The sequence below is a fragment of the Poecilia mexicana genome, unplaced genomic scaffold, assembly GCF_051168715.1.
Source record: "Poecilia mexicana isolate PSO_F unplaced genomic scaffold, ASM5116871v1 scaffold_8, whole genome shotgun sequence".
Classification (NCBI taxonomy): Eukaryota; Metazoa; Chordata; class Actinopteri; order Cyprinodontiformes; family Poeciliidae; genus Poecilia; species Poecilia mexicana.
Window position 1 is genome coordinate 2,797,030 of NW_028263377.1, and position 14,976 is coordinate 2,812,005.

The 14,976-nt window shown below is 40.8% G+C and overlaps 2 protein-coding genes across 2 annotated transcripts; both read left to right on the plus strand.

Annotated features, from left to right (window-relative positions):
* Positions 1-5,687: 5,687 nt before the first annotated feature.
* LOC148157884 (uncharacterized) lies at positions 5,688-7,871 on the plus strand. The gene has a single exon (XM_088007909.1). The coding sequence runs from the start codon at positions 5,843-5,845 to the stop codon at positions 7,862-7,864; it is 2,022 nt and encodes a 673-aa protein (XP_087864035.1). The 5' UTR covers positions 5,688-5,842; the 3' UTR covers positions 7,865-7,871.
* A 179-nt stretch (positions 7,872-8,050) lies between these two features.
* Positions 8,051-11,535, plus strand: LOC106912567 (uncharacterized). The gene is made up of 11 exons (XM_088007910.1): positions 8,051-8,288; positions 8,701-8,812; positions 9,005-9,102; positions 9,302-9,355; positions 9,506-9,586; positions 9,725-9,814; positions 9,907-9,960; positions 10,319-10,363; positions 10,453-10,685; positions 11,076-11,250; positions 11,405-11,535. The coding sequence occupies exons 1-11, from the start codon at positions 8,051-8,053 to the stop codon at positions 11,533-11,535; spliced, it is 1,311 nt and encodes a 436-aa protein (XP_087864036.1).
* The last annotated feature ends 3,441 nt before the right edge of the window (positions 11,536-14,976 follow it).

Here is a 14,976-nt window from a genome sequence, read left to right on the forward strand (position 1 = left end):
CAAAACAGAGGCCCATTATGTAGAACATTTTATATAATCCTTAACTGTCTAGTCTATTAATGTATGGGGGGATACATTTTAATTTCTGAGCCTGCCAATATTTGCATCCCTTGTCTATTGTCCTGTTGAACTTATAGCAATAGCTCAGAGAATAAGTGTCATTATGTAGAAAAGGTGAAATCCCTCTTAACTCTTCATTTCTTCAAGTTAGCAGGGGGATACATTTTTTTGGCATACCAAATTGTTAGCTTGATAATATATGCAGGCCCTATATGTTTTCCCAAAATGTTATCCTATTGATATAAAACTCATACATGCAGTTCACAGAACAAATGTGAACTGTTCTGTGAACAGGTTATTTCACTCTTAACTCTTTATTTCTCCATGTTAGCAGGGGGATGCATTTTTTGGCATAGCAAATTATTAGCTTGACAATATATCCAGGCCCTATATATCCCACAATGCAACTGTCCATTAAAAATTTACAGTACAGCTGTAAATTTCCACACATGAGCCAGCGGTCCAATCACGTCCCATATACTTTCCATATGCATTTCAGATCACAGTAAAGAGCTGTATTCTCAAAACCCAGCCACCTTAATACCTTACTGTATTTTCATGCTGTAGTTTTTACAGCCATTTGTTACAATGTAGAAAAAGAAAAACTTCCCAACAGGATACCTTCAGCAGAACCTGGCTTTGTTCATCTGCTGCGACCGACTGGAGAACAGAGCATAAACATAAAAAGAAACAGCAAAACTGATGTAGGAGAACTATTGTAAAGAAGAGTAAAAGGTTACTAGTAGGAGAAGGACAATGTTTAGTTGTTGGCAGCATTATGTCAGCCTATGCCCTTTTCCAAAAAGACATTAGAGTTAAACACAACACAAATCAAGTTTATTTGTAGCTTGACATCAGTCACCAATTATGAAACAAGCAATATACATTAAATTTTGTCAAATGCCATCATCAAAATCATCAAGCAAAAAACACATCAAATATGTTGATCTATGTAATACTTACTAATCAAAGACAACTCTAAACAGCTGGGTTTTTAGTCTAATTTTAACGGAACTCAGTGTTTCAGTTGTTTTGCAATTTTCTGGAAGTTTGTTCCAGATTTGTGGTGCCTAGAAGCTGAATGCTGCTTCTTCATGTTTGGTTCTTTTAAAATTAATTGATAGAAAACCGAATCCAGTTTTTTTCTTAGTGCAACTTCTGACAGTGGGAAGAGATTGCTAATTTCTCATAGTCAGGGCAGCAGGAGCTGGCTGTAAATCTTCTGCTAGTCAATAAGTTATGGTAAATCTGAAATTTGGTTTGATGATCATCATGTGAGAGAATGCAGACTCACACTAAAAGACTGAGCCAAAGAGCATTGTCAAGTTAAAAGCACATCTACTGATGTTTGACTATCTCACTTCCAACATCAGTTTCCAGAGGTGTCGTCTCACACCAGATGTTGCACTAGAACAATTCCAGTAGTCAGGGAGGAGTTAATGATTGCAATTATAAAAGGAAGGAGAGACGAGAAGCATAATTTAACCAGGGCTGTGGGGCTAGAATCAAGCACAAATGGAGAGTTTAGATTCACTAATGAGGTCTGAAATTTCTGAAACATTTGTGAGTTTCGAAATGGAAAGTAGCTCACCAAAGGAAAACGTCACAGGAGTTGACAGAGATTGAGAGGTAGAAGATAAACACTGGTGAATTTTGTGGATTTTCTTACTGAAGAGTAGCATTATGGAATTACAAGTATCAGTTGAGCACAGATGTAGAGATATCTGTACTTCACTGATGTATTGAGATTGAGTCATCGCGTATGACGTCATCAAAGCCAGAGCCAAAGCCAGGATAGGTCTGCGAGGTGTGGACGGGTCTCCTGAATATGAAATAGAGGTTAAAATGCTGAACACTCCACCACCAGTCATTTGTCGTGAACATTTATCTCCCGACAGGAAACGCTGAGACTTCGGGAGAGAAGGACGATGGTATTCAGAGCCAAGCTTGCTGAATTAAGAGCATGGTGTGAAAATGACAGGTAAAGGACCTGCGGTGACATTCTGAAACTAATTAGGATGGGGTGGTAAACGGACAACCGCTGAGATGAGCTATATCAGGCGATAAATTTAATTGTTGATTTTTTTGCCCATCATTCATTGAAGAGAGGAGATTTTATATTTATGTAGCACGTTTCTGACAACGAGGTAAATCGAAGTGCTAGAGAAAGGCTAAAGTAAAGTCCTAAACTAGACATTGTTTCCCCCCAAAAGACCGTGGATCCTTAAATTATAGGGGATAAAGAAAGATGCCGTTGAAGAGCCAGGGAACTGAAAGTAGAGATGATCGAACCGTGTGAAGGTTAGAACTCTAATGGAAGGTTCCGAGCTGCACAAAATTTTGTTAATGTGCGGCATGCGAAGGTGAGGGACTTGAGAGATAACGATGATTGGAAGTCGGAATGACCTGCTGGAAAACCAGAGTTAAAGATGGCTGCTAGATGAAGTGACGAAGAAGACCTGGTACGTGCGAGAAGAATGCGTTGCCCTTGTCAATGGTTTTCTGGGTTTGACTCAGTGCCGCAAAAAAGTGGGCATGCAGCGCATGCAACGCATAGGGGCACTGCACCAGGGGGGCGTCAAAACCCCGTCTGGAAGGGGCGGCGCGCCGATAATGTTTTCGCATACAGTTGAGCGCCCTTACGCTCCTTCACCTCGCGCCCATAACGGAGTAAATGCAGCGAGTTTGTACCCCAACACGTACCTTCGTGGTGGGGTAGGTGGAGGGTACAGCGAGCGTAGGTTGTGTACACATCCACCTGAGAAATGTAGCGCGTGTACTCCTTCACCTTCACGTACCTTCCTGCGGGTGGGGCGCCGATTTATGCATTCGCATCCACCTGAATAATATGTAGTTGCGACCCTGGTTCGACTGATGATTTGTGTAGATGACGTGGGCCTCATTAATGCGTAAGTCTGAGCACTCCTGCGTGTACACCCCTTTAGTAAAAGGCGGAACCAACAGATTGCGGGGAAAGGAGGAACGGACGTTGTCGGGGCTAGCTGCCCAGATAGCACATGATGTTAAATCAACGTTGAAAAATAGTTAGAATCGTTGATTTTTGGTTGAAGTCGACAAATGACGGTGGATCAACCATCAAACAACCATCCAATCAAACCGTTGAAACTGTGACATTGAATCAACGTTGTTTTGTGGTTGAAATCTGATCACTGAAATGCCGAAGTCTGATTAATGGTTGATTTTTGGTTGAAGACGACAAATGACGGTGGATCAACCATCAAACAACCATCCACCTCTAGCCAAGTAACCAGTGTTGAAACTGTGTCATTGAATCAATGTTGTTTTGTGGTTGAAATCTAATGACTGAAATGCCGATGTCTGATCAACATCTGATCAATATTGAATCAATGTCAGCTGTTTTGCCTCACCCCTTCCCCTCCTCTCCTCCTCATCAGAGCTCTGGGTCAGAGCATTTTATTACTGAGCGGGGGTTATCACATTTAAATTAAGCACTGTAGAGGATAGTGGGTGCTGATTCCTTTCTGTACATTTTCTTACTTGTTCATAACAATTCTCACTGACTGTGTGTGTGTGATATATTGACACAAAAACATCTACAACTTACTAAAAGGAGTGGAGCGGTCCACCCCCACCGTTTACATGAGTGGGATGTCCCAACCACACAGCTGCTTCGCTGTTGGCTTGTTGGAATATATGTTAATTCAATGTTGAATTACCATCACAAAGGTTGCATGTTTGGTTGAGGTCGACAACTGATGGTGGATCAACTATAAAACAACCATTCAATTCTAGTCAATTAACTAATGTTGAAACTGTGTCACTGAATCAATGTTGTTTGGTGGTTGAAATCTAATCACTGAAGTGCCGATGCCTGATCAACATCTGATCAATATTGAATCAATGTCAGATGTATTGCCGCACCCCTTCCCCTCCTCTCCTCCTCATCAGCGTTCTGGGTCAGAGTATTTTATTACTGAGCGGGGGTTATCACATTTAAATTAAGCACTGTAGAGGATAGTGGGTGCTGATTCCTTTCTGTACATTTTCTTACTTGTTCATAACAATTCTCACTGACTGTGTGTGTGTGATATATTGACACAAAAACATCTACAACTTTTAAAATGAGTGGAGCGGTCCACCCCCAACGTTTACATGAGTGGGATAGCCCAAACACACAGCTGCTTCACTGTTGGGTTGTTGGAAAAGATATTAATTCAATGTTTAATTATCATCACAAAGGTTGCATGTTTGGTTGAGGTCGACAACTGATGGTGGATCAACTATAAAACAACCATTCAATTCTAGCCAATTAACATCCATTGATTGAAATGCCAAAATTGAATCCAGTGTTTTTCAGCACCGGCACCAGGCACACTGCCCTGCAAGTTTTAGGCATTTCCCTAATTCAGCACACATGATTTTAATTGACATCTAATTAACAGGGTTTTGCTGAACTGAAAACACGCAGGTCAGTTTGATTGAGGACAAGGTTTGGGAAAGAACTACCCAGATAGCACACGATGTTAATTCAATGTTGAATTATTATCACAAAGGTTTCATGTATGTTTGAGGTCGACAATTGATGGTGGATCAACTATAAAACAACCATTCAATTCTAGCCAATTAACTAATGTTGAAACTGTGTCATTAAATCAATGATGTTTTGTGGTTAACATCAAATAAATGAAATGCCGCCAACGTCGAGTCCAGTGTGTTTCAGCACTGGTCCTCCAGGCACTACAAGTTTTAGGCATTTCCCTAATTCAGCACACATGATATTAATTGACATCTGATTAACAGGGTTTTGCTGAACTGAAAACACGCAGGTCAGTTTGATTGAGGACAAGATTTGGGGAAGAACTAGTAATCTAAATGTTCTAAAAGTGGAGGGGTGTTTATTACACCCCTCCACTTCACTCTCACATTCTAACCCCCAACCCCTCTCCCTCCACCCTTCACCTCTCACCTGGCTTGTCTACCCCTCAACCTCCCTCCCCCTTTCTACTCTCCTCCTCTCCTCCTTTGACTCCGGGTGAAACTACTTTTATTTTTTGTGAGGGTTACTCACATTATAATTTAAGTAGTATGTGTTGGTAACATTGGGTTGTAATTCTGTCCTGTACATCTTCTTACTTGTCTGTAAATGTTATGACTGACTATGTATGTGTGATATGTTGACACAAAAACACATAGAAGTCACTAAAAGGAGTTAGGTGGTCCACCTCCCCCATTTCATGACTGGTATGTCCCAACCACATAGCCCCTTTGCAGCAGGATTGGTGCAACCTGTTTCTGAATTTAATTATTCAACCCCCAGCACTTTTGTGGTAAGTGTGGCCAATCTACCTTGATCTTAACCTATTTATTATAAACCAACTGCATTGTGTTGCGCTTAAGTTGCAGCTTGGTAGGGAAATAAGCAGTGATGGCATAATTATGTTGAAAAACTAACTTTAAATCAGATTTTGATAACACTAAAGTTGGGTTGTACACTTTGTGAGGTCTCAGGATGCTTGGTCCTGCTATAGTGAGGCATTTGCTTATGCTGGTATTTTAAAATGAACAGTAACTTTCGCATTATAATAATTGCCTTTCTTGATATGGATCTAATTGTACAAATATGTTTCGGCTTGTTTCATCTTGCATATTAAAATGCAGCATTTTATTCTGAATCTCTTCATCTCCTTTTTTTATTTTTCCAGCTATATTTAAATATAACAGCTTTAAAGAAAGAAGACAATTGTAGGTAAACAGGTGCAGTTTGTCTACATTAGAGTAAAGCACCACCACACTCTTTAAGATGTCGGCTTCTTCTCGGGCTAAAAGACGTAGAGTTAACAAATTATTGAAAGAGACAGAGCAGCAAATCCTCACCGAGTATAAGTTAATAGTTAATGCTAATCCAAGGAAGAAACAGAAGAAATATCATGTTGCAGCCTCTTGTCAGTGCAGGTTGGATGTACTACCTTTTCAAGATATTTCAGACTTGCCACTAAACAGACGACTAACTATCAGTGCTGTGAATGAAAATACTGACTTGCCAGGTGAGTCAGAAGCACATTTTGAAAGTATAGTGGAGGATGAGCTTGACAGTGATGACAATAATGATTTGCTCAGGATAAGTTTAAAGTATTGGGCAACATCCTATTCAATCTCTCTGGTTGCACTGTCATCTTTGCTGTCTATTTTGACAATGTTTCACCCTACCCTACCAAAAGATGGGAGAACATTGCTTGGAACACCCAGAAATGTGCCCATCACTACAATTCAAGGGGGAGATTATTATCATTTTGGAATAGTCAAAGGGGTGCTTTCACGGTTGGCATGTTTGTGTGTACCATCAACTATGACTACTATTAATATCCAGTTTAATATAGATGGCTTACCTTTATTTAAAAGTTCCAAACTTCAGTTTTGGCCCATACTTGGATGTCTGACATGTGACTACACAAAGTCCCCATTTGTTGTAGGCATTTTTTGTGGTCTAAGCAAGCCAGTGAGTGTTTTTGAGTACCTGGCTCAGTTTGTCAAAGATCTTCAGAATGTATTGTGTAATGGCATTATTTATAATGGTAAGCAATTTAATGTAGAAATTTCTGCCTTTATTTGTGATGCGCCGGCAAGAGCTTATATTAAGCAGGTCAAAGGATTCAATGGCTATTCAGGTTGTGACAAATGCTTTCAGGAGGGTGTATGGATGAATAAAATGACATTTCCTGAAACAAAGCATAAACTTAGGACAGACTCCAGTTTCTCTGACATGGTTGATGAGGAACATCACATTGGAAAGAGCCCTTTATCTGGTTTAGTTAAGATGGTTTCTATGTTTCCACCAGATTACATGCATGTCTGTTGTCTCGGAGTTACAAGGAAAATGCTTCATATATGGTTAAAGGGGAAACATTTAGCAACAAAGTTTCCTTCCCAAACTGCAGCAGGCATTTCAGATAAACTCCTAAAGCTACGTTTCTACACGCCTTCTGAGTTTAACCGTAAACCAAGGGGACTGTCGGAGATAGATCGGTGGAAAGCTACTGAGTTCCGATCCTTCATGTTATATTGGGGTCCTGTTGTTTTGAAGGATTCACTCCCCAGTGAGCTGTATGACAATTTTATGTTGTTTTCCGTTGGAATGTACATGTTGCTGTCCCCTAGTATATCTGAGGAAATGTTAGCCTTTGCACAAAAGTTGATGGTTGCTTTTGTTGAACACTTTGGGGAATTATATGGAAAAGATGAAATTGTGTACAATATACACCAGCTTACTCATTTGGCTGAAGAATACAGGAGGTTCGGCAATCTAGATAATATATCAGGATTTCCTTTTGAGAATTGTCTTGGTCAAATTAAGCATCTTCTACGCAAGCCACATCAGACACTACAACAGGTAGTTAAAAGGTTGTCTGAAACCTCACATGTTGGACCCACATGTTCTAGAGATTATCCAAAGTTGCTTAACATCCACATTGATGGTCCAGTCCCCACACAGTTTATTTCTTCACAACAGTACAGGAAGGTCTCCACTCATCGGTTTACTTTGTCCACAAAGAAAGGAGACAATTGTGTTGAAGTTGGAGATGGATTTGCATTAATAGAGAATATTATTAAATCAGAAGAGGATACATATATAATCGTCAGAATGTACGGACACAAACAGCCATATTACATGTATCCCTGTGAATCATCATACATTGGCACATACAAAGTCAGTGGCTTGAAAGAAAATATAGGGGTAGTTGGACTGGCCTCTATCAAGCGCAAATGCCTTCTCTGTCCAGACATGGATGGTGCCATTGTAATACCACTACTTCATTTAGCATAGTCATGCTGCCCTGCCAAAGTGCAGTATCTGTAACTGAGATGTATATCATGGCATAAATTACCTAAAAATAACATTTATCTAATTCTTACCTGTGCAAATAACATGTTTGACTGGCCAAAAACTACAATGTCTGTAGTGCACTTTGGCTTTGAAGAGTGAAATGGGGATGACCTGTAAGGAGATATCATGAGTAGTTCTCATTTCATCCCTAGCCCTTCGAAGATGAGTAGAGAGGCACTGTGGTCAGTTGTACAGTTCCCAAATGGTGGGACAGCAGTAGTTCTAGAGAGCTGGTTTAAAGCTGAGGAACAGACGCTGTTATGGCCCCCAAAACACATAACACTCAAGAAAGCCCTTCGAGACGGAATGCAACCAGACGACAAATGGATCACCTATACGGATGTACGAGTCCTCATTACGTGTGGTGAGTAACTGGTGCAACACATGCACAGCTGTTCTACACAGTCGTGCTGTCATGTTATAGATAAATCAGCTCAATATTTTCTTCTTTTCAAGTATGTTTATCTATTGGGACATGACATTACAGATGCAAAAGTTTGTTTAGGAGGCTACATTAAACCAAGTAAACAATATATATAATTATAATAAAGCGCTGGTACCTCAGAGGTCCAGCTGAGATGTTTTGTGTATGTAAAATCAGAGAAGACAAATGTGAGGAGGCAAATAGTGATTGGCCAGAATGAGATGATGTATGATAGTAGCGCTTCACACAGGTGTGATTGTTCTGTTTTTTGGGAGTTGGGAAGGAGCTGTTAGGGTAGTTCTGCACTGGACTGCAGACATGCAAATTGGCATTTACCCTCTGCTCTTTACAGAGACCCTTGATGAGGCGAAAAAACGAGAGACAAAATATAACACCACAATGTGTCCAACATCTGAAATTGAATCTCATGATGAAGGAGCTATCCGCCAAAAAAGAATATCCAGGTACATTACTAACTTTATCACAGTGATAACTTTCCCTAGGGCGTTGCAACTAGAAAATAACAACCACTGCTAAAAGGATGGCTCAAAGTGGCCAGAGTGTCCATGTATTCAGACGGTAGCCTTGACTAATAAGTGTAGTATCTTAACTACAGTTGTAATATTCATATAGTGTATTATCATAATGTTTTGTAGGCCAAATCAGCAGTTTATGCATTCTGATTCTGAAGACCATCAGAGTAGCAGTGCAAAAAGAAAGCGTTTTGCCAAACCACCTGATGTTGGATGTCCAGGTATTGTTTCCTTTATATTGACACTATGCTCACTTCTACACAGTCAAAAAAGAAATTACATATAACAGTGTACCAATAAAAGGACATTTTAATTTGATTGAAATTGTGTTTCTTGCTGAAATTGTGTATAGTTTTAGCACTTAGAGCTAAAACTAATTGTGTATAGTTTTAGCTCTTAATTATTTCCTATTTTTCTTAGTAGATCTTGTTGCTAGCAACTACCAACAATCACTAGCTGATGAAGTTCTTAATGGTGAGTCGTCAAGCAGTCTCATAAGACTGTGATGTCAAAGCAATGCTTTAAATATAGAGCAGTCAGCTGAATGTAAGTCTCACATTTTCTCATATGGAAGGTTACAGTAATAACCTCACTGCTTTGTGTATTTCCTACTTTGTGTTCAAGCTGAGATGCCAGGTTTTGCTACAGCCCACTGTGTCCAGTACCACAAGTTGCAGAATCCACAGCGACAAAGTACAAGTATTGGTATGATACTGTACTCTTTCAGTAATAGTGATGGGTATCTTAGTGATTCTGGCTAATTAGTTAGTTTGATCAAACATTTAGATTATGTATCTTGTGTTTACACTTGTAAACTATTGCGAAATGTAACTATATCTACAGGGTTGTCTGGATGCAGCTCAAGGCAGTATAACCATCGCCCTGGTCTCTCACAATGTGCACAAAATAGGCTGCCATTGGATATATCACAGAGTAACCCACTTTACTACATACATATACAGTGATCTGTGTTGACTAATGAATTCACTTTAGCTAAGTTTTTGCATTTCTTATTCACTTAAAAGCAAACTCCGACCAGAATGATGTATTGGATTCAGCGCCTAATCAAGGTTTCGAAGGTATCAAGACAGTCATCCAACATTTGTAGACATTTTGTGATCTGAATGTGTGAGGTTGTGTCTATATTTGAACTGTGGTCATTGCTCACATCTGTGTGAGCAATGACACCAACTCTTTAAATGCTTTGACACTTATGCATTATTTTTTAAAGGCAAACATAACACAAAGCCCTGACAGTATTTTCTTTTTGCCATTGTGATCTTGTGTATTCCACTCATCAGAGTTCTCTCCTGATTAGATGCAGAAATGTCCTTATCTATAAAAGATCTGTAGGAAACATTTCACACCTAAAGAAAGTCGGTGTCATTTTGGCACCTAACCTTTAAACTTCTGTGCATGAATATTTGTGTTTTGCAGATGCAACCACACAAAGGGCCAGCAATAATGGGCAGCTTTTGAGAGGCAAGTCTATTGGACATAATGTATTTGTAATGTGTCATTTTCAGGTTATTTTGATGTTGCACTTAAAGATTTTTAATGTTCTCCTGAAGACCTCGCTATCCATAAGATGACATCGATGCTTGCTGAAGCTCTTGTGATTGTGAAGGATCTATCCAGAGATGTCCAATTCATTAAGAACAATTTGGCTCAGAGTAACATTACACCAGGTAGCACACAAGGACCAGCAAACCTTGTACTCCCCTTCCAGCTGCCAATTGAAAGTGAAGAAGATTTCAGTAAAGCAGAGTCATTACTGATTGAAGAGACAGTGCGTCAAAAGATGGTAATTCATTTGAAAGACTGATCAGCATCAATGTAGATTATGTCAGTGTGAATCTTTTTCTAAGGGCAAAATGTTAGCTCTTTAGCTACTTGAACACAAATTGTAATCTACAAGTTCTGAACATGTCACAGAGCTTGTAGATGTGCTATTTATGAAACATTTTGCAATTATTCACATAGATGATTTAAATTTTGACCTAACCCAAATTGGGACCAGGATGGTTAATAACGCTAATATCCATGACCATGAATGAACACTATGGAGTGGAATATCAGTGCATAAGCATAAATACAGTATCAAAACAAGGTTATGTCTCTGCTGTGTTTTTAATTTACATGATATAATGCTGCTGTGTAATGCTATGCCTTCATGTACTTGTCTCTGATGTAAATTGCTCGACTGGCTCTAGTAGGAGGCACCAATTCAGCCAACATGATAAGAAGAATGTTGACAACTTGTATGAGAAATGCCCTGGCAAGTCAGTTCAACTGGGCTGGGAAGAAACATAGGCATTCCCAGAGTAAAAAGCCATTCAAGGACACAATCCTGCAAGAGTGCATATTAGGTGAGCTTCCTCTACTGGAAAAGGGCTTTGAATTTTAATTGTAGGAAATGAGACTGTTGGTGAATCAGAATCTAAACAAAGTGAGGGTAGGGGATAATAAGAAATTTTATGTGAGATACCCTCTGTCGTAATGATGTTCTTTTGTGTCTTTCAGTTGCTGCTCGTCAATTCGAACCAGGCCTAACTGATCAAAATTACAGCGAAACAGTAAAGAAATGGTTTCGCTATGCACCAGACCGGGAGGGAGGCATTGAAAGGCAACCAAAGGGACGGCCAGAAGACTGAAATTAAATAAAATATTTAAGCAATGCCATGGTATTTTTATGTGGTTTATTTCAGGATGATGGTTATGATGGTTGAATAAACATTGATTGAATGCAGAATCAACACAAATGTGCGTGCAGAACCACGTTCAGATGAAGGTTGAATCAACGTTGATTCCTAACATATTCAATGTAGAATCAACCGAAATATGTGTGCAGAACCACAGTCGAATGACTGTTGAATCAACATTGATTCAATGTAGAATCAAGACAATTCCGGATGCAGATCCACGTTCAGATGAGTGTTGAATCAACATTGATTAAACGTAGAATCAACCGACATATGTGTGCAGAACCACAGTCAGATGACTGTCGAAGCAACATTGATTCAATGTAGAATCAAGACAATTCCGGATGCAGATCCACGTTCAGATGAGTGTTGAATCAACATTGATTAAACGTAGAATCAACCGACATATGTGTGCAGAACCACAGTCAGATGACTGTCGAAGCAACATTGATTCAATGTAGAATCAAGACAATTCCGGATGCAGATCCACGTTCAGATGAGTGTTGAATCAACATTGATTAAACGTAGAATCAACCGACATATGTGTGCAGAACCACAGTCAGATGACTGTCGAAGCAACATTGATTCAATGTAGAATCAAGACAATTCCGGATGCAGATCCACGTTCAGATGAGTGTTGAATCAACATTGATTCAATGTAGAATCAACGGAAATATGTGTGCAGAACCACAGTCAAATGAGTGTTTAATCAACATTGATTCAATGTAGAATCAACGGAAATATGTGTGCAGAACCACAGTCAAATGAGTATTTAATCAACATTGATTCAATGTAGAATCAACGGAAATATGTGTGCAGAACCACAGTCAAATGAGTGTTGAATCAACATTGATTCAATGTAGAATCAACAGAAATCCGGATGCAGATCCACGTTCAGATGATGGTTGACTCAACATTGATATAATGTAGAATCAACATTGATTCATAACTGATTCAATGTACTATCAACACAAATATGCATACAAGTTGACATACAGATGATGGTTGAATCAACATTGATATAATGTCAGTTATGGTTGAAACCCTAACGTTGATTCAACATACAAGTCACCGACCACTTTCAATGTTGTTTCAATGTCAGCGTTCAACGTTGATTCAATGTTTCTGGCTGACATTGATTCAATGTTGTTTCAATCATTCTGTGCTATCTGGGCGCGTAGCGAACTATGCATGACCATGCGTTCCTGCGGCATTGTTGCTCTGTTGGCGATACCGGCTGCGGTTGTAGCAGCATGAGGTGACCAGCTGGTTTTTATCAGCTGATCCTCTCCGCCCGGGGCAGGCATAGTAACAAACAAAGGAAATTGTTAAAAAAAAATTGCATAGAATTCGGTTGGATTTTGTTCATTTCATATAAACCTTTGAAAATAATCCCTTCAACAAGTCACATGACACGTAAAAGAAAAATGGTGCTGCAATTACAAGGCCAGCGGACAGCTGCGAACGAGCGGCTGAGGTTGAAGGCGAAATACATTAAGAGACAAACAGTCCCAGCTCCAGAAGAGTTTACTTGTTAACGAGCTTAAGTGCTGTATTGCTAATAGCTAGTCGTCTTTGAGCTGACATTACCTGCGTCCAAATGCATTACGAAACTGTCAGTTAAAATGGGGGGGTGGGAGTACAAAGTTCTTTGCGTTATGCCGTTTTGCTGCATGAATCTAACACACCTGCCCAGCTCACGTAGGCAGCATCAGGCCCCCGCTACTGATGCACGAGTATAAACCGGGCGTGTGGGTCGTAGCACTCCTGTTATGTTTAAAGACGGCTCGGAAAAGCCGCTTAACGGATTAAACAGTTAAATGCTGAGGAAACAGCGACAGAGGACACGCTTTTGCTGTATGCAATTCATACGGAATAACGGGAAGATTACATAGAAAGCACTTTTCACGAACATGGAATTACAAAGCCCAGAACGAGGAAAAACCTTACCAAACACAAAACCACTCAACCAAAATTCGGACTTTGTCATATAATACTCTGAATGTCAGCGCGAGAACTGGAAAGCGACTTCTTAAACAGTTGGGAGTAGAAACATGGTGCTCCTTCCCTGTATGTTACTATTTGGATAATAGTGACAGAAAATCTCCATTGCTGGCAAGTGGGTCGTTTCCCGTTAGGAGCAGTGGCGGAGCTAGACTTTTAAGGTTGGGGGAGCCAAGGGGGGGGGGGCGCAGGAATACCTCTGGGGGGGGGGCAAAATTTTAAATGTGTGTGCGCACATCTATATATCTATCTAGTTGATATATATATAAAAAAATTCCCCTCTCACCCTCCGTGGGTGGTCTCTTTCATCCTCTGAGCTCGGGTCCTCTACCAGAGGCCTGGGAGCTTGAGGGTTCTGCGCAGTATCTTGGCTGTGCCTAGAACTGCACATTTCTGGACTGAGATGTCTGATGTTGTTCCTGGGATCTGTTTGAGCCACTGCTCCAGTTTGGGGGTGACTGCCCCGAGGGCCCCGATGACCACAGGCACCACTGTGGTCTTCACCTTCCAGGCCTTCTCCAGTTCCTCTCTGAGGCCCTGGTATTTCTCCAGTTTCTCATGCTCCTTTTTCCTGATGTTGTGGTCACTTGGTATTGCTACATCCACCACAACGGCTTTCCTCTGTTCTTTATCCACCACCACAATGTCCGGTTGGTTTGCCATTACCATCTTGTCTGTCTGGATCTGGAAGTCCCACAGGATCTTAGCTCGGTCATTCTCCACCACCTTTGGGGGTGTTCCCCACTTTGACCTCGGGGCTTCCAGTCCATATTCGGCACAGATGTTCCTGTACACTATGCCCGCCACTTGGTTATGTCATTCCATGTACGCTGTCCCTGCCAGCATCTTGCACCCTGCTGTTATGTGCTGGACTGTCTCAGAGGCCTCCTTGCACAACCTACACCTTGGGTCTTGTCTGGTGTGGTAGATCTGAGCCTCTATTGCTCTGGTGTTTAGGGCCTGTTCCTGGGCGGCCAGGATGAGGGCCTCTGTGCTGTCCTTGAGTCCAGCTTTCTCCAGCCATTGGTAGGATTTCCTGATATCAGCCACTTCAGTTATTTGTCGGTGGTACATCCCATGTAGGGGCTTGTCTTCCCATGATGGTTCCTCCAGCACCTCGTCCTCTGTTCCCCATTGCCTGAGACATTCGCCAAGTACATCGTCCGTTGAGGCTTTGTCCTTGATGTATTTATGGATCTTGGATGTTTCATCCTGGACAGTGGCTCTCACACTCACTAGTCCTCTGCCTCCTTCCTTATGGCTTGTGTACAGTCTCAGGGTGCTGGATTTGGGGTGGAACCCTCCATGCATGGTTAGTAGTTTCCGAGTCTTAACATCCGTGGTCTTTATCTCTTCCATTGGCCAGCTAATTATTCCGGCAGGGTATCT

Excerpts from the sequence above, each read along its gene's own strand:
- LOC148157884 (XM_088007909.1), top strand. The coding sequence starts at position 5,843 with ATGTCGGCTTCTTCTCGGGCTAAAAGACGTAGAGTTAACAAATTATTG.
- LOC106912567 (XM_088007910.1), top strand. The coding sequence starts at position 8,051 with ATGAGTAGTTCTCATTTCATCCCTAGCCCTTCGAAGATGAGTAGAGAG. Across the intron at positions 9,103-9,301 it reads ACCTGATGTTGGATGTCCAG|TAGATCTTGTTGCTAGCAAC; the intron begins GTATTGTTTCCT and ends TATTTTTCTTAG. Across the intron at positions 10,686-11,075 it reads AGACAGTGCGTCAAAAGATG|ATTGCTCGACTGGCTCTAGT; the intron begins GTAATTCATTTG and ends TCTCTGATGTAA.